Source organism: Manacus vitellinus, unplaced genomic scaffold, assembly GCF_001715985.3.
Source record: "Manacus vitellinus isolate BGI_N305 unplaced genomic scaffold, ASM171598v3 scaffold_6_pilon, whole genome shotgun sequence".
NCBI lineage: Eukaryota > Metazoa > Chordata > Aves > Passeriformes > Pipridae > Manacus > Manacus vitellinus.
This window is the reverse complement of record NW_021940750.1, coordinates 13083761-13104754: the sequence shown is the minus strand read 5'-3', so window position 1 is coordinate 13104754 and position 20994 is coordinate 13083761. Positions and strand designations below refer to the sequence as shown.

At 35.2% G+C, this 20994-nt stretch overlaps 1 protein-coding gene across 3 annotated transcripts in view; it reads right to left on the bottom strand.

Moving 5' to 3' along the window:
- DPH6 (diphthamine biosynthesis 6) overlaps nt 1-20994 on the bottom strand; it is a 196475-nt gene that overhangs the window by 35234 nt on the left and 140247 nt on the right. For all 3 annotated transcript variants that reach the window (XM_018083012.2, XM_018083013.1, XM_018083014.1), the window contains exon 14: nt 7785-8190. In XM_018083012.2, coding sequence (XP_017938501.2) covers nt 7785-8190 — 406 coding nt within the window. The remainder of the gene's footprint in view (nt 1-7784; nt 8191-20994) is intronic.

Below are 20994 nucleotides of genomic sequence, written 5' to 3'. Positions count from 1 at the left end.
CTTACAAAATTCACTCTTTTCTTTCACAGAACTATTTCTTACCTTTGCTAGACAAAGAGCAAATGGCAAGCATTTTGGTACTAAAGAAGAGGAAATACAAAAGACAATCTAGTCACACCAGAGGTCCATCTACTGCAGTATGTTGTTTCAAGCAATGGTCCTAAATAAATATCTAGAATAAATAGATATAAATAATATATTTAGAATAAATAATAACAAGGGAGGCAGCTATGACATTATCCCTAACTCATTTTGAGCCCACAATTATTTTAAGGTCAGTAGACTTCCTATGTCAGATGTAATTTCACTCATCTAAACACCATAATAGTTTTATTTCTTAGTTTGTAAATAAAATGTAACTTAGAGTTGGATCTATACAAATGATGAAGACTTCTCTAGAAATCTAAGCTCTTTACGTGTCTATTGATTTAGAATTACAGAATTGGTGCCAAAATGTTGGCATGTTAAAACAGTCTCAGAGAAAACCTTCCTATGTAATTGTAATCTGTGATGTGTCCTTAAAGAGTGAGTTTGTTACAAATGGTTTCTATATAGCAAGACAAATCATATATGCTTCACATATTAAATGCCAAAATTGGCTATGATTGCATGCCTGATGTCATTGTTATAAATACTTTTGTAGTTTTTCTCTGTCAATAAAACACTAAAAAAAGTTTCTCAAAATTAATTTTGACATCGTAGAAAGGTATTTGTACTTCATACATTTTATACACCTATACAGGCACTTATGCATATATGGACAGACCATGTATACATTCACCTGTCTAGAAGATACCAGTTTGCTAGAAGAGTATTAATTTGTTCTGACTCCTTGCAGACGTAATTATGAAGTGACCCCTTCTGACTCATTACAGAAGAGATTCTCATTCCATAAGTTTCTTTACGTTGATTCTTTTAATATTTCTATTTTATAGTCTATTGCTTAACAAATTTAACAATTCCAATGTTTATTGAGATAACTTACTAACTAACATCAAGCAGCAAAGCCATTGCCTGGATCACTGTAAAAAGTGTCTAGCACATTCCAAACTGCTTATTTGAGGAAAGTAAATCAGTTTTCAACATGTTAGCAAACTTTGGAAATTCTTCTTTATAATCTATGACTTTTTCTAGAAATGGTCTGTTTTCTGACAGGTCTGTTCTGTCCTACAGGTCACTATATGTAAATCTTTAACAGGAAAATTGAAGTCTACACAAATAATTAATTTAGTGAGAAGTTCAGTAGCACTTCAACATAACATGAAAACATGGATGGTTAGAGTAACCTATAAATGTATCTTAGATTTTAGTGGCAGAAATTCTGAAAGACATATGAAGTTGTACATAATAGCTTTAAGACAACCTTACCAATATATTGCTAGTGTTCTGTGTCAAGGATATAAAGGGTATGTTCTCAATCAGTCTTGGGTCAAGCAGTTAAAGAATTTATTTCCATTTAAAGTTTTAGTCAAGAGTTTTATGTATGACTGTGCAATCCATAACCTTTAGATGCTACATGCTGTCCACTTCGAATAAAGGCGAGTTCTAACTTTACTCCCAAGCCTTGGCATCAAGTGGCTGAATTTTTCTTAATCTAGTATCTGTGCACTTTAAAAATAAATTTCCCATCCTAAAGGAGAGAAGGTCACTGCCCTAAAGCAGGATCTAATATACTTTAAGCTGCCTCACTGGCATAAAATACTTTTCTATGCAAATTCAGTTGAGAGGCATCATTAATATTAAAATAATTTCTCCATGTCTTGGATAACAAACATAAAATCGTTTCCCATAGTTTTATATGAGATATTCTGCTAAAAATATGTATACTGACTTGCAGTAGATGCAATAACAGCACAACCTTGAAAAAAGTAGAAAAAGTTTAAAATGTCAGCATCTTAACAGTCATTTAATATATCAGATCTCTTGACTGGATAGTTTGGGTAGCAATAGCAATGTTGCAAAGCCACCTCTGTGCCTAAAGAGCAAATTTAGCTATTTCTATCCTTTTAAAATGTCATTTAAAACACGTCACCTTAAACGCACTCAAGAACCACATCACTATTTCCTGATTACTTCTGCCTATTATAAAGTGATTATTTTCCCAAAGTATTAATTTAACTTCTTCCTTTTTTTCTTTTTTTTTTTTTTTATCAGCAGCAGTATAGGTTTGCTGCTTTAACTATTAGACTTGGCAAATTCAATATTTTCTTAACAGGAAACCCAAGAAATTTAAAGTGAAATTTTCCTCTTTTTTCATGTTTACAATTCTTCTCATATTTTCCATTTAGAATAAATTAATATTTTCAGTAGAAAGTCATGCTCAAGTTTTACAGCCTATTTCAGACAACATCATGACATCTAAAAAATATTTTTTTCAGCCACATTGTATATGTTACTCACAACAAATACCTCACTAGTTAGTGACTGCAAAGCTTGAGATAGTGACTGCAGTTTGATTTCAAAAGTAATGTACTTCCTTCATTGTTACTCATTATAGAGTTCTTAATGACTGTTTAGTTTCTACTCACATGAGTAGTTCTCCACAACTGCTGAGTAAATACTGATCACTCACATGAGAACATGTAGACTTACATACAAGCGTCTGGTGGCTGAGATTCCAGCTGTCCCCATGGAAAATTGTTTCCCAGTGTATAAGGGCCTATCCATCAAATAAGTTAAGTTGAAATAAATTTCCAGTGTGAATTTAAAGTACATTAGTTGAAAAGTATTAAATTTTAATGCACATGGACATGTGTTATTATAAAAATGCATCTTGGTATCTTCTCTTGATCTCCTTCCCTTTCTCTTAGATTTACACTACATAAGGCATATCTGTCAGTACTGGAAACTTTATGTGTTTTGGAAAGCATCTGGAAAATGTGTTGATAATGCAGTATTTTAATAAATGGAATACTTTAAATCTTATCAGATGGAAAATCTTTAGTTTAAAAGCTGCATGCTGTACGTGCGTCAGGGTGTTACTCTGTCATTGCAAGGACTCTAAATGAGTGCCATAGCTTCTCTTTCAACAGAAGAAACAGTCCCATTACAAGTCAGATTTTCTACAGTCCAGCTGAATCAAAAAACCTATAGTATCACTGAAACTTGATAAACACATAAGGACTAAGAACCTTTTAAAACTAAACATTTACAGAGTAGAGTCACTTTAAAAAACTAATTATATATTCATTTTAATGCTGCTACCAGACTGTCTATTCCTGTTTTCTTTGCCTTTTTATATTCCCAGTATTAAAAAGGGATTATGTAATATGATGTTCTGGTGAATGTAGGACCTTTCCTACTCCCAAATAAATATTCAAAAATATTTTGCATACATCCTAAGAACAAGGTTTGTGAAATCATAATGTGATGACTTATGAACATTCATCTTTCCTATACGGAAGTATAATCTAGTCAACTGGATGGTATAGCAAATCATCCTGACACATTTGTATTAATGCATATTTAAATGAGAATAAGAAAGAAATAGTCAAATTTATGTTAAAGACTTCTAAAGGCTTAACAGCATCTTACTAAGTATATATGTCAGCTTAGTCTAATCCTCCTATTTCTAATACGTTCTGTGGTCTCTGCACGGGGCCTATAATGCTCTCGTATGTTATGAGGGATTGCCTCTGAGAAGTTCAACATCAGTACTACATTTTGTTCAATAAAACTTTACATCTGGTCTTAGGATGACAGAAAGCTATCTGTCTCAAATTTGCATTACAAACCTTTAGCTTCTTTTGACATCAGTAACACCGGCTATAATAATTTGCAATAACCTGTTTACAATATACAGAGTATACATATTCCTGGTTCTCATCTTACTCTGTCAGGTAACAACAAATTTCTCTAATTTATTTGGACAGCTTTAAATAAATGACAATTTCTTTATACCAAAAAAAGCACTCATCTAATCAGAGGCTCATTTGAGAAGATCTGTGGCAGTATTTCCTCCTTTCACTCTGATGATTTTAAGTTCTAATCAGAAAAAAGGTACCTTTATTTCTCTTTTCCATGCTTTTGAGGAGTCAACACATTACAATTCAAGATCTTACAAGAATTATTGAAGACTATTTACTAATCTTATAAGATGATGCAAATCCACCTTAAAATCCACTAACCTGGAACAATTTTCTTCTCAAACATCTCTCTTGATTTCTGAGACATGATAATTTCTTTTCCATTACAGATACATGTGTCTGATGTGTTTCACGTTAAAAATATTTGAAAAGCAGTCTATTATCCCCTGCTACATTATTAAAATTATTTTTCTTCAGCAGATAATGCATCTGATGGTAGTTGAAGACTCCAAAAGGACAGATCTACTTGTGGGATTAACAATGTCTAACGTGTCAGAGATCAAATGTGTCACTTATGGATTATCATACAGATGAGTAGCAACCTGTACTACCTGAGTTGAATTAATAAATGGCAATTGCAAAACTGGTCTTTCAATACAATTTCTGTTCTGGTAGCCACATCAAGGAAACAATATTTTTTAAAAAGCCATGTATTAGGCCTTCAGATTTACATTTCTGCTTTATCCAGTGTCCCAGTAAAAAATGATATTCTGTGATTGAAAGGCAGTTTTATCAACTATCTCATCAGTAGCTTAAGTAAATTCTGTTACTTGACTACAGAAAGTAACCTTTGGAGGTAGTAGAAATCATCACAGAGACATCCAAATACTCAAAATATCTTAGGACAAATCTACAGAGACAGATATGAACAAGTTTTGAACCATGCTCAGAGCTGACAAGACACAAACCAGTGCTATTATGGAAGGCAGTACTGTTCCTTCTTGTAATCTACCCCATTCAGATGCATTCTGCCCCATTCAGATACATTCTAGAAGCAGAAAAGGCTCAAAAGGAAAACAGGAATAAACTGTGAGAAACTGGAAGGAGCTGTTGTCATCAGAACTTAACAATTGCCTTCATCTGGTGTTATAGGCAGGTTGAAATATCTTGGGCTTCAAAAGAAAGACCTGATATTAGTTCTGGTATACTAAAACTGTGAAGCACATGAAAGGACATGCACATTTGCAGTAGTTCTGCCTGTCAAAACTAAAGACTGCCAATAATAACTGAGCAGATAAAACATAGACTATGTCATCTTGCTTATGGGCACTGTCCATGGGATACTGAAATTAACGGGAACATATTGGACACCTCATACAATGATTTTGTAACTGAGAGTTAATGTATATGTCTGAGTGTATTTTAAATTATGAGAAGTAGAATTATAATAATAGTGCAAGAGCCAGTCAAGGACATCGTTCAGTAATATGCCACATCCCTTTGAAAGCTGAGGTTGCTTCATTGGAGACTAAATACCTTTCAAGGCTCCAAGAACATATATTACCAGAACATTTGAATATAATATACCTCTGTGTCTTAACAATAGATTAATAATTAGACTTCCATTTTTGAATCAGACAGAAACTATCATCAAGACACACTTCAGCAACAACTATTTTAATTTGAGAAATTATTTTTGAATATATGTCACATTTATCCTTCCATTACATGAACTTTCTGGAAATTTTTCCTGAGAAGAAAAAAGTTACTTTAAAATTCTTCATCAATGAATTAGTGCTACTTGTAAATTTAATGTAGCCTACACATTCTACAGATTTGCAAAAATGTACTTCTTATCATTGGGGATAATGATAAAATTGGTATAATGACAGGAATTATTATGACAGTGCAGAGATCTGAGCACAACAAAAATGAATATATGACAATCACAACAAATCTTTCTATGTCTATACTATTGGTAATATAACGTGAATGGAACTGAATCAAATTTTTATGCACACAATTTTTACATTATATTGAACAATATATTTTATAAAGCAAATGAAATTTGTCTGGAAGTAATTTTTCTATGGCCTATATCAGAAAGAAAGCAGGCAAAACAGTAATGTTAATCCCATGCCAGGAACATGTTTTATCAGGTTTCCTTTTAGTTCTTAAACAAGATGTAGTAAAAACAACAACATTCTGTCAGACTATATGTTCATTCCTAGCTTCCTGGATTAAATATGCTTATTCTATGCCACATTTTTATAGCTTTCAATTCCTGTACTTTAAATCTATTAAACCATGTCAAGTTGAATTTTCTTCAAAAACTGCTGCAGGTTAAGAAAAAAAAATAGGACAGTAGAATTTTTGAGGGCTAACATTTATGTCAGCTAATTAATATGGATCAGTTGTGGTCTGCAAGGATTTTTAAAGTGCATGCATGTTTGAGATAAATATAGACTAAGGATCTGATTTTTTCCTCCTCAAACTGAAAGCAAAGCTCTTACTGATTTCAATACCAGTAAGGTCTACCAGTTTTATAGGCCTGACAGATAAAATAAGCTTTTGTGCTCTTACATAATAGTTGTCCCAAATTCAGCATAGCCCAAAATGCAGACCTACAACATAAGAAATAAACTGTAGTTGTAACATTACATTTATTGCTCTGTATTGTCTTTAATTGGTCAGGGAATGAGATTTTGAAAAAATAAACACTGGGGTAAAACCCAGCAAATTTGTTTGGATAACCAGTTCTACCTTAAATAAGTTGCTAAGAAATCAGTCCATGTTCAAAATGAGACACCCTCTAATCCAGAAGACACACTATCATTTCCTTATTTTAAAACATTATTATTTAATTATTTATTCTCAAAAGAGTTTCTGCTAGCAGACAGGAATTGGTTATCTGAACATACTTCTAGATCATGACAAAAACTACAAAACAGGCTACCAAACAGACAACTGTTCAAATACTTTTATGCAAAAGATTCATTCTCTCTATGTTGAATCCTGAAGTGGCTGGACTTCTCAGAAACTTCTATTTTATGGAATCACAGAATAATTCAGATTGAAGCAAAATCATCTAATTCAACCTCCTACTCAAAGTCAGTTCAGCTGTGAGATTAGAACAAGTAATCCAGAACTTTATCCTGTTTGGACCTCAAGAAGTCCAAGAACAGAGCCTTTCAATATGAGAAACATGCCTGGTAACCCGAAAAAGAACAAATGTATCTTAGTCATAGAACGGTAGAATAGTTTGGTTGGATAAGAACTCCAAGATCATGGAGTCCAGCTGTAAACCTAACACTGCCAGGTCTACCATTTAACCGTGTCCCTAAGCATCAAATCTACACATCTTTTATTCACCTCTAGGGATGGTGATTCCACCACTTCCCTGGGCAGCCTGTTCCAATGCTTGAAAACCCTTCCGGTGAAGAAAGTATTCCTAATATACAATCTAATACTCCCCTGGTGCAACTTGAGACCATTTCCTCTTGTCCTGTTGTTTGGAGGGCATGGGAGAAGAGACCAACCCCCACCTCACTGCAACCTCCTTTCAGGCAGTTGTAGAGAGCAATAAAATCCCCCCCGAGCCTCCTTTTCTTCAGGCTAAACAACCCCAGCTCCCTCAGCCACTCATATGACTTCCTCTCTAGACTCTTCACCAGCTCTGTTGCACTTCTTTGGACACTCTCCAGCACCTCAATGTCTTTCTCATAGCGAGGGGCCCAAAACTGAATACAGGATTCAAGGTGTGGCCGCACCAGTGCCCAGTACAGGGGAACAATCACTTCCCTCGTCCTGCTGGCCACATCATTTCTGATACAAGCCAGGATGCCACTGGCCTTCTTGGCCACCTATTCTTGAAAGGCCCTTGTAAAAAGTCTTCTTCCAATGAAATCTCATGTAGAAGTAAACAAAAATTACCTTACACTTAGTATTACACCTGGTTCATATTGTGGTAAGTCTTACCTTTTTGTAGTGTTTCCACATCAAAGACATGCTCCTTGAAGAAAGCTCTAAGGGACAAAGGACTTGCACTGCAGTCTCCTGAAAGTTTCTCAACAGCTTGTTTAAACATAGCAACTAAGTCATGAAGAGGTCCATCTAAATCAAGGGGAGAAGTGGATGGTGAAATCAAGCTCAGACGTAAAGAGATTGATGCACAAGATGCAGAACTAGACTCCACAGATTCACACTCAATGTGGAAGCCCTCTGACAACATCTTCATTGCAAAATGTTTTCTTTGGAGTGGATCATCAACTACTGCAACAACATGCCATTCAATGGCAGCATCTCTGGGCAGGTGAGGTATTACCACCACAGCAAGCAACCCACACACTGCAGTTTCATCATGATGCGTCTCTGAATCTTCTTCCTAAAAGATAAACAAAATATTGTCCATATTACAGAGCTGGTAGAAATTAAGGCTGATCATATCTAGCTAAAATATTCAAAAAAGTATGTGCAGTACAGTTATTTCATGGAGACTAGTTTTACCTTCAACTTTCTTTCTTATTTAGAAGTCATCTTGAGCAATTATGAATTTGTCTGACAGTATCTGCTCATTTTTACAATCTCAAACAACTACTATGCCTGTACTACTAAAAAAAAAAGCTGATCATAACATATTTTGCACTCATTCTGCAATTAAAAGTCTTTTTGCACATAGTAACAGTCTGTACAAATGGTGTTTGAAGAATAAAAAATGGTAGTAACTACCAAAATTACAGAAATGAGCTAACAAAGCACATTAAGTTTTATGTTAAAAGTTGGACTACTAAAGATACAGTTCAGATAAGGAAAGACATAGTTCAGACAGTTCTGAACAGCAGAATTATCTTGACCAAACCCTCTTAGAAAATAGAATGTATTTCCTCAATAGCAGAGCTCATTCAGAACATATATTTAAATTGTTTTCACATCAACTAGCATGTCTAATTAGCTAACTTGGTAAGCTAATTCTGACTAACTGAGGTCCTTTTTTCTGATGGTTTTTAATAGCTTTCAAGTAACTGAACAGTTGAAATGCTTATTTTGATGAGCAGATTACCTGCTTCCTCCATTTTTCCTCTGTTTTTATGAAGTGACAGTATACTAAGGATTTTTAATATTAGTGACTTACACCATCTTCTTTGTGTACACAGATAATAACTTTTTATATACCAATTTGCTTACACAGCACTACATACTGGTAATATTGTCCATTGCTTGACCTCTGAAAGGAAAATAATAACAAGGCAAACCTGCCATTTTGCCTGAAGTCGATAAGGCCATATAACTTGCAGTACCTTCAATTCACAAGCTCAATTTTCATCCACTTGCTCTCAACTTTGAGAGGAAGAAATAATGACAGGTTCCAGGCACTTTACTTCAAAATTCACTCACAAAGTTATTGACAAGAAGTCTGCACAGAATATCTTTGATGCTTGACCCTCGTGAGCTGTTTACATGAAAAATGCACTTACTTCTATATTAATGATAGTGGAGTGTAATTCTATCCCAAACATGTAGCAATTGCTTTAGCATTTCTGTTTTTGATATGGGAACAAAAACAGGGATAATTTGTCTCAAATTGCAGTCACTTCAGTCATAATAAAATCTCATGGAGTACTGTTTGCTTTCAGTACTTTTATTAGGCTCGCTGGGGCTGTTATTAAGGTACCAACACATAAATGTTATATTAGCACTTAACAGGAGCACAGTATTCTCCTCTAGGAGATGAATTCTAACCTTGTCAATATAATTCTGCTCTGAGTGCTGTAAAACAGTTTAAAAAGATGAAATACTAGAGCTCTGCACTGAGAAAAAAAAAAAAGTCATGCTCATTCAGGCTTAAAGGCCACTTTGCTGGCCCAAGGTGCTGAGGTACTGGTTAGAAAAAAAGAGTCTAAAGAAGCTCTCTCAGGTCACATCAAGCACTAAGACAAACTTTTCGACTTCCCTGTACTTGTCTTAGGTTGTTAAATCAATTACTCGCTATTTCTGCTTGCCTTCAGCTGCCATTTAGAATACAAAGAACTACATGAAAATTAAGGCCAAGAGAAAGTACATTTCCAAATTTAACAAATGAGAATCATTCTGTGTGAAAGACTATTCATGGTGCACCTGTATGGTACCATAGCACTCATAACCTTTAACTTTAGAGTTTGCACAAAGCACAAGTGATGGAGCTACTGGGGACTAATAATCTTTCATCAGCAGCTACAGAATCTTACAGAAATACTTCTAACAATGACCTCTTCTGACTTACTTTCAAGAAATCGCTGACATTTGTGTTTTACATGGATGCTGCATTTGAGTTACCTTTCAGAAATTTACAACTGTCTTAAATAGATGAATATCTTTAGGACAGACTGTCTAGTAAATGAGGATGAATATATAAGGTCTGCTAAGAAATTATATTTATATGATGCTAGGATAATATAAGCAAGTATTAAGAGTGAAAATGAAGAGGAATTATTTTATGGCTAAGTTGTTTTTTATAATTGATTCTGCACTGTCATCAATGAGATTCATCACTTCTGGCAGACATCTGTGGTACTATGAATAAAAACATGTTTTTAGGGTTCTTGTCCAAGCATACTGTTGTAGATCGTTCTATAAAGGAGCACAGGTTTTGGCCTAGTCTTTCTTTTACATCTTCCCAGTCCTAGACAAAAAAAAATGATGTAGAAGAGTATACAGTTTGGATTGTAATTCTTGAAAAAGAAGTGTCAAATAATTCTTGGGAAGTTCTAAAATTCTTGTTGAGAGACAAGAAAACTGTTGAGGCAAACACTGTTGAAAGCAGTGATTCCTTAAAGTATGCAATACTTTTGTTTGTAAAAATTTGTTTGCTTACAAATTTTTACAAATTTTATTAGGCTATATGTGTAGCTTTCATCTAGAGGTAGCAGTTTCCAAATGATTTTCAGTTCATGGGACACTGTGCATGTTGAAGTTCCAGTTTCTAGTTGTTAGCTTTTCCATTGGATTTAATTCTTTCTAATAACAAATACTGCAAGGTAGTTTTTCACTAGAAGTTCGATTGCCATAGGGGAAAATAAGCAGATCATAAAGGTTCAATGGTTGACTGTTGAAATAATATGCAGAAAGATGCTACTTAATGTGCTATATTTTGATATGATCTGATTTCAAGAGGCCTAAAGAAGGACACCAGGTAACATCTGTTCTCCATGCGGGAGACAGCCTCTGAAAATAAATTACTCTGTAACAATGTCTTCTTTCAGGAATAGATGTAAACTGGATCATCTCAGAGACCACGCCATGACAGAATTCTGATTCTGTCAAAGTAAGAAATGGTAGGTCCCAAAAATTTGGACAAAGATTTGATAAGACAAGTGATTTAGCTCTAACTGAATCTCACATTAGACTTTCCTCAAACCATGATTCACAATATCCTCCCTCTGCCAAGAGGATCATCTGCTACTCAATTTATCAAAGATGGAAAAGATTAAGATCCATAAAGTTTGGAAAAGGAAGCCCAAAAGCAGATTTTTCTATATACATGTATTTAGAAATACATTGTATCGATATCATTCCCTATCCAAAGAAGGACTATGAACATTTTTTAACACCTTGCTTTAGGAAAAAACCACAACTCAACAAAGGACTTTTCCCACTGTGAAGAAAATACTGACATTCTTCTGGTGATACAATGCACATTTCAATAACTCACAAGAAAAACCAAAGGTACAGAGTAGATTGTAGGATGGTTGAGAAAGTGAGTCGTCTTTACCTTTACTGAGAAAACAGCCATGACAAGTGATATCTTGGAAAGTCTTCATGGACTGGTTAAGAAAGAATCATAGCAGTTGACAGCAGTCAAGAAAGCAAGTAAAACAAAGAGAACAAAGTAGGTAACATTATGCCACTGCAGAAATTCACAGTTCACCCCCATCTTGAGTAAGATAAACAACTCTGGATCTCTCAACTGAAAAAGGACATATTAGATCTAAAATGTATTCAGAGGAAGACAACAAAGATGATCAAAAACTCTGGAGTGTCTCACTGAAAATGTTCTCCGGCCTTCTTAATGAGAAGACAGAGGCTTACAAATCATACATGACATAAGAAGGGTGGATAGGGATAAGAACTGATTTTGCACGCTTGTCTTTCTGTACAAGAACTACAGACCATCAAATGACATTAGTAAGAGCATGGTTTCAAAAAGGACAATGGTAGGTGACACCTACAATTTCTTTATGGAGAATGCTCCGGTTGCAAGAACTTTATAGGGATTCAAGGGGAGCCTGAACTTCTCGGAACACAGATTCAGTGGGCATTATAAAAGAGACATATTGAAATTCCTATGTAATTCTTTATTTATATGAGTTAATAATTTATATAAAAATTATTTATATAACTATTAAATTAATCCATTTAATTAGGAATTAATATAGTTTGAGGTTGGGAGAATATTAGATATATGCTTTTACTGTTTTTACTATTCACTTCTGCTTAGGGCTACTGTTTGGAGTCAGAATGCTCAGCAGAGCCTACACCATTATGGCTATTCTTTTGTTCTTACATAGGAATTTATGCCAATACTAGTAGTGTGTTTAGTGAAGAACTGGGCTTTCTTGACTGGATTGGTTGATTTTTCACAACTAGTTCCTTCCAACATTTCCATAATTCTAAAGGAATTTCATGTTCATCTGTAATATTCCAGGCAGATTTTATAGATGAATAGTGAACACAGAATCAAGTAGAAGGATGCAGATAACAGCTTCGACAGATTAAGCTTCCTCAACAGTGGCATTGGTATCAGAATACTGAGCTGGAAGAAGTGGGAGTTCAATGTGGTTATTCCTTCTGAGAAAAAAAAAAAAAAGCTGCTTCTCCTTTTTCCCAAAGCAGAATCACATGTAAAACTGTAATCCTACTTTTAGGGTGACACAGTTCCTGCTTAACTGATAGAGACAGCACAGACAACCAAAACATGACAGTGCCAAGCAGGAGGTTTGTCTGCTTTAGGCACCTGCCACAGGAACAGGGATTTTGAGCTGTGTTACACTGAAGCCACCCAGACAGTTTGCTCTGTGTTAACCCCTCTAATGGGGTTCTGCAACAGATGCTCAAATCAAATCTGCAAAAGTTTGGCTAGAAATGGAAAGGGTCAAAGGGCTTGACTGAATACTTGTTGAAGGCCACAGTACTACACTTATGAAGTGACATTCAATTCAGTAAGGTATCTAACAATGAGAAATGAGAAGGGGAACTTATATTTTATATTTGTGAATAAGCTGATGCTGAAAAGGTAGCTTGGTAGCAACATTCCTTAAGTAACACTTTTATGAATGTGTTTAATTCAGACATACAAGCCCTTTCATATCCCAAGAAGCAAGGTGAACAACAGGGGTTAGTAATGGGTTTCTAAACTTGTAATTAACCTGTATCTCTAGATTAAAGGAAAAATGGTTATCTGAACTGTATCGTGCATAATGTTTTCCTGAGCTTTGCTCAGACACAAGAAATTATCACCTTGGTTCAGAGTATTACCAAATCCTTGCATTTTGTAAGCCTCAGTTCTTAGTAAAGATTCGCTCAATTTTCACTGCACATATTCAGGAGAGTTACCAAACACTCTCACACTACTGAATGCCTAATGCATTCACAATACTGCTACACACCAAACCAGAATCCAGTATAATAAGCAGAGTTAAATGAAAAACACTGGGCTGTAGGGGTTGTAAACTAACTTACACAGAGTGTTGTTTTAAAGGTGCTAACCTTAAAAATAATTTCTCCAACTAATAGTGTATTTTTTTAATTTAAAAAAAAATCCAAAACAGACCTATTAAAATTTCAATGAAAACACAGTAATAGTGAGTATAAGACAAACATATACTTAATTCACTGTTGGATTTAGCAACAAACATTTAACTATTTTGCTTAATTAAACTGAAAAAGGTATATATTTTGGCTATTAGCATTTATTATATAAATTTGTTTGACTATCCTCCATTTGTTCTAAATGAGATATATTCTTTTTGTTGGGTTAGTAAGGACTAGGGCCTATCTACCTCACAGCTGAATACGGAATTAGGCTATGAGAGACAGAGATGAATGCATAATTGCTATCTCTACAAAGAACTGACTTGGAGAACAAAAAGAAAGATACTGTGATGTTACTTTTAGAAGTTGAGTTTATGAAAACCTTATATGGTATGCACTATTACACCATTATAGTGGCAAGATTAATGTGCCTTTAAATAATACATTTAAAATTTCTTTTACGCTGCCTGCATTAAACAGAGTGCATCAAACTCCTGAGATCCAGCTTAAGCTTTGGTAGAGTCTCTCACAACAATAGGTTTATGACTTAAAAAAGTAAAGATTCCACTAGGAAAACTGCACAAGGATAAAAATGTCAGTTTCTAGAGAAAGGATAGAAACAATCCTTTTCAACAACCTAGTTTGTCTAATAAATAGGCCACATGCATTCCTGGTATAACACATCTGAATTCAAAGAATGAATACCACAGTGTTTAATAACAACAAAATTGTTCAGAATGTTCTTTTTCCAAAGCTTACAAAAATAAGAAAGTCAGACATTTAGTATTTATTTCTGAAATAAAGCAAGTTACTTGCTGCATGCCAAAACACAAAACTGGCAGACTAAAAGTGAGGTCTTATAAACATGAATATTTGTCATAGAATAAATACTGTAAACACAAAAAGAAACAAGTTCTTCAGAAATTTTAGTCCCCTGTAGTCACTCCACAACATGTTGGAATTATCTGGAGGTACTTCAGTAACCATTGTGTCATGTAGAAATCATTTTATACAATGTCAACTGGGAAACTGAGCCTGTACTTACTTGGTGTTACCGAACCAGGGAAAAGCTAAAGAAAACAAAGTAGGTCTTTATTTTTTGTGTCAGCATCTGATAGCACATTTTGAAGAATAATTTCTTTTTTATGCAGTCTTTATCTATCCTTAAAAAAACAGAAATGTGAAAAAGGGAATGCAGATACAGAGGAACAAATATAAGTATAGAAATTTAGAGGCAGTACTATTTCTAAGGGTTCTTTAAATCAATTTGTCTAATTCAAATGGAATTCAAATTAATGTCTTCTCCTAATATCATGATTATAATTCCACATGCTTGCATTTGGGAAGAAAATACAAATTAAATTTTCCTCACAATAATTGTGAAAAAATCTGTGTGTAGCTATGGTAATGATGCAAATTAATCATTAGATATGAAATGACCAGCAGTTAACATGCCAAGCACAGCTTAACTTTTCCCAGAGAGGCAGGTGAATAAAATAAGCATACCTCAAGTTATCTTAGTGAGAGTATAGGAAATTTGAATCTATACAATATATTGATGGCAATTATTAGGATTTGACAAGGTGATGGGCTAAAATTTTATGATAGTCAACCAAGTATGTCAGAAGAAACTACCATAAAAATTAAGTAACAACACTCTCAGGGCCTAAATCCCACAATAAATATACCATAAATTTGATTTATAAGTTGAGACAGCTTTTTGGTGCATAAAGGATACATATAAATCTTTGCAGAATCAAAAAGTTCATGACAAATGGTCTCTGAATAGTTTTACTGTAAGTATAGGTAAGCATTACATAAAAAAGGAAAGCAAATATGGAACTCATGCAAACAGAGAGTTCATAAGAAAGCAGATCAATAACTTTACAGGATCTATAGCTTGTATTGCTCAAACAGAATAAATTAGTAACTTGCTATTCTATCTTTTACCATGATTGTCAACAGAGGCCAAGAAGTGGTATAAATTTTCATCATTTCTGTGTGATAGAAAAAAGGGTTCAGTTGAAATTTAAGACATAACCTTACAAGCTCTCTTTTGATTATATTTAGTACAGAAGGATATCATTTGCTTGTTATTTTGTTTCTCTTTTCTATTGTTGGATCACTGTGTTTTCATCCTTTCATTTCAGAAACTGAGAAACTCTGTGACAGGATCAAAACAAGAGCAATCAGTCTCACATTTCCATGAAGACATAGTCAGCTTTGAGCAAGTTTCTAGAACAAATGAACAACTGAACAATATAAAGTCTGCAATAACTAGGCCATCACCTCTGCTTTCTGGACTTAGCAACTTGGAAGTTTTCTTGAAAAGGAAGCTCAAGTAATTACTTGTTAGAATAAATTGAAAAAAAAATAGAAAAAGCAAACTGGCCAACTGAAAGACACAGGTTTCTACATGCATGGTAAGTGAGAAGAATCTCCTATTTAGGACTGAAACTTCCATTTTTGCTTAATTTCTCAGGTAAGTATCACAATCTTGTTCTAACCCAATATCTAAAAGCAGTCTCAATAGCCCCATGGACTTCAAGTTTTCAACTACCCACCTAATTTCATAAATTTCAGTCCCCCTTCAAAACACATTTCATAATTGTATGTGACAATTATGCCACCATCAGAACAAAAGAAAGATTTAAAAATGTTGGATAATCGGTTACGGGAAGCATGGGATAATATCAAATGGAAAATATGAATACCTATATATTTTTTCTTAAGTCAAATGAGTCAGGAAGGGATTTTCACTTTTGTTAAATCCATACAAGCTTTTGGCTGTTTGCCTTATTCTGCAGAAGTAGTCAGGCTACCAAGACACGTGTATTTAACCAACCCTTTTCCTACTGCATAGAAGCTCAGCCTTTTGGTTCTCATCCTGTGGAATGAAGTATTTGGAACTCTTAAGGTCTAATATATTTTAGTACAAGTATACTCACAGGGTTCAAAATGGGAATTTCTGGGTGAAATGTAATGGTCTGTGATATACAGGTCAGAAAAAATAATGTAATGGTGCCTTCTGGCTGTACGAGCCACTCAAGCTACGAAATCTGTTTTATCCACTACTTAGGCTCAGCCTTTCTACCAGCGCTGCAGTGCCTGAACTCTAAAAACCCACACTGAGAAGGAAACCACCTTACTCATTATGGCCTTCAATATCCCTTGCTGATAGTTTTAAATTTTTAAACAGCCCTACCTGTCGTGCTCCCTTTTATGTGTTCTCATAGTTACAGATATAATTTTGGAAGCAAAATATCTAAACAGCAAGCACAATAAAAATGAAATGGGTTAAAACTTATTAGCAGTAGGGAGCAGATGTAGCAAAATTCTGCCAGTTCCCCTACATTTCCTCCCCAGCAGGGATTTTCTGTCAAGCTGTGAGTTAGTTCTACATACTAATCCAGGCTGCTGTTGCTGCAAGTGCACCTTCCTATACTTTGCTATTGTACTAAAAATTCACTTTGATTTTTGATTTCTTCCTTCTTAATAATAATATTTAAAACAGTTCCTGCAGAGCTAAATGTAAATTCAAGCACTGCATGCTAGATGCTCAAAAGGGCATGAAAATGTAAAATTGATAAGAAAATAATTACATACTGAAAAGCTGTTTTATTTGCTTAAAAAATAGTAACTTTCTCTCAACAAACTAAAAGTTCCTGAGCCAAGAGATAACCAGTTAATGACTGAAGTTCAGATCCTTGAAATACCTCTCAAACATACATCATTCAATATACCAGTTACAATGTGGGAAAAAAAAATAAGACAACTATTTAAGGAACAAAGCCATAAATTGGTAATAACATAAATTGAAAGCAAATGAAGTCTGCCACATGAAATATGATCACAGATTGTCATTCTGAGGGTTTTATTTTTCATGTGTAGCGTCAAAAATAAGCACTTAGGAAAGAGAGTTGAACTGAATTAAGGATGTTCAAGATGGAAAGATTTCACTTGAAAATCATTTGAGAGTGTGTACCCAAATGGGACATAAAATGAGCAAAATTAATGGTCAAAATCTACTTTGTGGGCATTAAGGATAATGGATTTTATTATCTAGAATTTGAATTTCAGATACTGATTGCAAAGATACTTTCTTTGAGAGTCTTCTTTCCTTCTGAACTTTGACAATGAGCTCTGGAACCAATTTTTAAACCAAATGTCAGGTTTCACCTCATAATATTCTAATTACATCACCTGTTCACCTGTACATGTACAGCACCATTAGCTACCGTTGTTAAACCTGTAAATAATTTTGTAGAATGCAAGGAAGAAAATTGTGATGCTGCTGGAGATAGAAGAAAAACAATTTGAAAATTTGTGTGGTGTTATTAAACTGGTGAAATTGGTGGTGTTATTAAACTTCTACTAATTGCCAGGCTGTCTGTCATCGAGACAACCACCTTTATTAGTAATATGACATACGGATGTGTAATCAAAAATGATTTCATGGAATCATAGAATGGTTTGCGTTGGAAGGGGACCTTGAAGATCATCTAGTTCCAAACCCCCTGCTGTGGGCAGAGATACCTTCCATTAGCCCAGGTTGTTCAGAGCCCCATCCACCCTGGACTTCAGCACATCCAGGAATGGGGTACCCACAACTTCCCTGGGCAACCTGTGCCAGTGTCCCACCACCCTCACAGAAAAGAATTTTTTCCTAGTATCTAATCTAAGCCTACTCCCTTTCAATTTGAACTCATCCCCTCTTGTCCTGTAATGTAATATGTAATATGCTCTTGTAAATAGTCTTGCCCCATCTTTCCTGTAGGTTCCTTTCAGGTACTGGAAGGTCACAATTAGAACACCCTGAAGCCTTCTCTGTTTCTGGCTGAACAATCTCAGTTCTCTCTGCTTTTCCTCATAGGAGAGGTACTCCATCCCTCTGCTCATCTTGTTGGCCCTCCTCTGGACTCATTCCAACAGGTCAGTGTCCTTCCTGTGCTGGGGCCCCCAGTATGCAGTATGCAAGGGATACCTGGATGCAGTACTCCAGGTGAGGTCTCACCAGAGCAGAGTATAGGGGCAGAATCCCCTCCCTTGACCTGCTGGCCACACTGCTTTGGATACAGCTCAGGATACAATTGGCTTTCTGGCAATTAATTTAATTTTGAATTTGACACTTTTTAGTGGAAAATACATTTACATTCTATTCTATGCATATGAATACTTTTGAGGTAAATGTTTTCAGCAGGGTAGTCAGTTACTTTCATTTTTCAATATGGCACAACTGCAAAGAAAGATCAGTTAAATGGCGTATAACAGGACAATTAGGACTTCACCTGACCTTTATTTTAACTCAAGCCATTTACATTGGTCAATAATGTCCTACATACACTTTGGAACTTGAATTTTGCAGGACCAGTTTTCCACAGTTCAATGTTACAGGAGTCAAACTCAGGTTATGCAATTTGGGTGATTTCTTACAAGCCACTGTAGTGGGTTGCCCAAAGAGTTAGAAAAAACTCAACCCTGTTCCAGTTTTTATTGTCAAGCATGAATTTATATGATATATTATACAATATAATACTTTGATCCATTCAGGTCAGCTGTCTCAGCCGAAACCCAGTCTGTGTTTTCATCAGCATTTTCCTCTTTCAGACTTGCTTCTTCGTTGATATATGTATGCAAAAGTAACTACTTTGATCAGCTACAGAAGATGGCCAGGATGTTTCCACAAAGCTGCTTATAAGCAAGATGCATAAAGACCTGCATATATTAACAATAAATAATGTCCAAGATAAAATCAAAGTTAGATTTCAAGTGTTATCACCTGTGTTCATTGTGTTACAACTAAAAGACTGATAAGAACTGAACAAGTATCATATCAGCTGGAAGCATTTTTATTTTTCATCAATGAAAGTGAATAAATACAGAGAGGAAGCTGAAAGTGATTATTCACTGCCGAGCTGGCATGCGTGTTACTGAGTATTGACCATACTGCTCATTTTTGCTATGCAAAAATTTAAAGGGGTTTCAAAATAATAGTAGTTGACTTTCACACTATTTTACCTACCTTTTTGAAAGTGGTGTACAGGTAAGCATAAATAATTTTTGGTTTACATTCACTTTTACGAATAAGAAAATTAAAGATCTATTATTAATTTTGAAGACCATGTGATATCCCTCAGAGAAGAGGAGGAAGAGGAAATGAAATCATTATGACCAGTACACAGAACAAGAGACGACGATAATCAAGTACTGAAATTTAGTAGGATCCTTTGGATTATAATATAAACTAGTAAAGAAGTACTTCCACTGGAAGAAAGAAGCTGTCTTTTCTTTCCCCTTCTGATTTTTGGTGGTAAAAGATTGTTACTGCATCTGAATAGAGATAAGATTCTTGCACAGTTTCAAAAGGAAGAGATGATATTTTGAGTTCTAATTTTGACTGGAGCTTGATGAGGGAGAAGAACAGATATGAATTTTCCTAGTTAATTGTAGAGTTTCTCTTCAGTGGTAATTTGTTTCATCTATTTGTGGTGTTGAGTCTGGGCAGCTTCTAAGCACTTGCCTGCTCCAGCCCCAGCAGGATTGGAGAGACAACAAGAAGAACAAACAGGAGAGAACTTTTGGGTTGAGACAAAGGCAGTTTAGTAAGTGAATATAATAAAACCAGTGATGCAAAGGCAAGCCTTTACCACCTCGCAGTGGCAGACCAATGCCCAGCCAACCTCTGGGGAACAGGTAGTTTGGGAGACAAAACTCCCCTTTTTCTATGGCTGAGCATGTTATATGGTATGGGATATGCCTGTGGCTGCCTCTTGGTCATGCCCAGTCTACTCACTGAGGTGCTGAGTGGGAAAACCAGAAAGCCTTGAAACTGTGCAATATTAGTGTGTTAGATGCAAATGTAAAACACAGCATCATAGGGGCTGTTATGCAGAAAGTTAACACCACCCCAGGAAGACCTCATACACTATTCAGTAGCTGATTTTCCTTCCTGTAACAGGAATACTTTTCCAGGTCCTGTATAACCATGACAAAGCGGATATTGCCCACAGATTTAAGGGAAGGACCCTCACTACTGAAGTTTGATTAAGTTGGACCAGTTCCTGAAATCTCAGTTTTCTGATTTTTATGGAGCTTACATTGAAGAGATAAGTTAAAATACCCTCCCCGGAAAAGGAAGAGATCTAGAATAGCTACTTGGTACTGAACATCAAACTACTTGTTGGAAGCACTGACTTGGAAGGAGTGTTTGTGATGTCTGGAAGCTATTAACCTGCTACAGTTTTAGGAAGGACCAGCTGTTAATAAAACTATCTATGTAGGCTGGGGTAATAATATGGCTCTTCTTTCAGTTCTGATCAGCAGGATAACTCATCCAAAGGAGAACAAAAAAACTTTGAAGGTGATGATTATCCTGAAATTCCATCCTTCATTGTGGGAATTT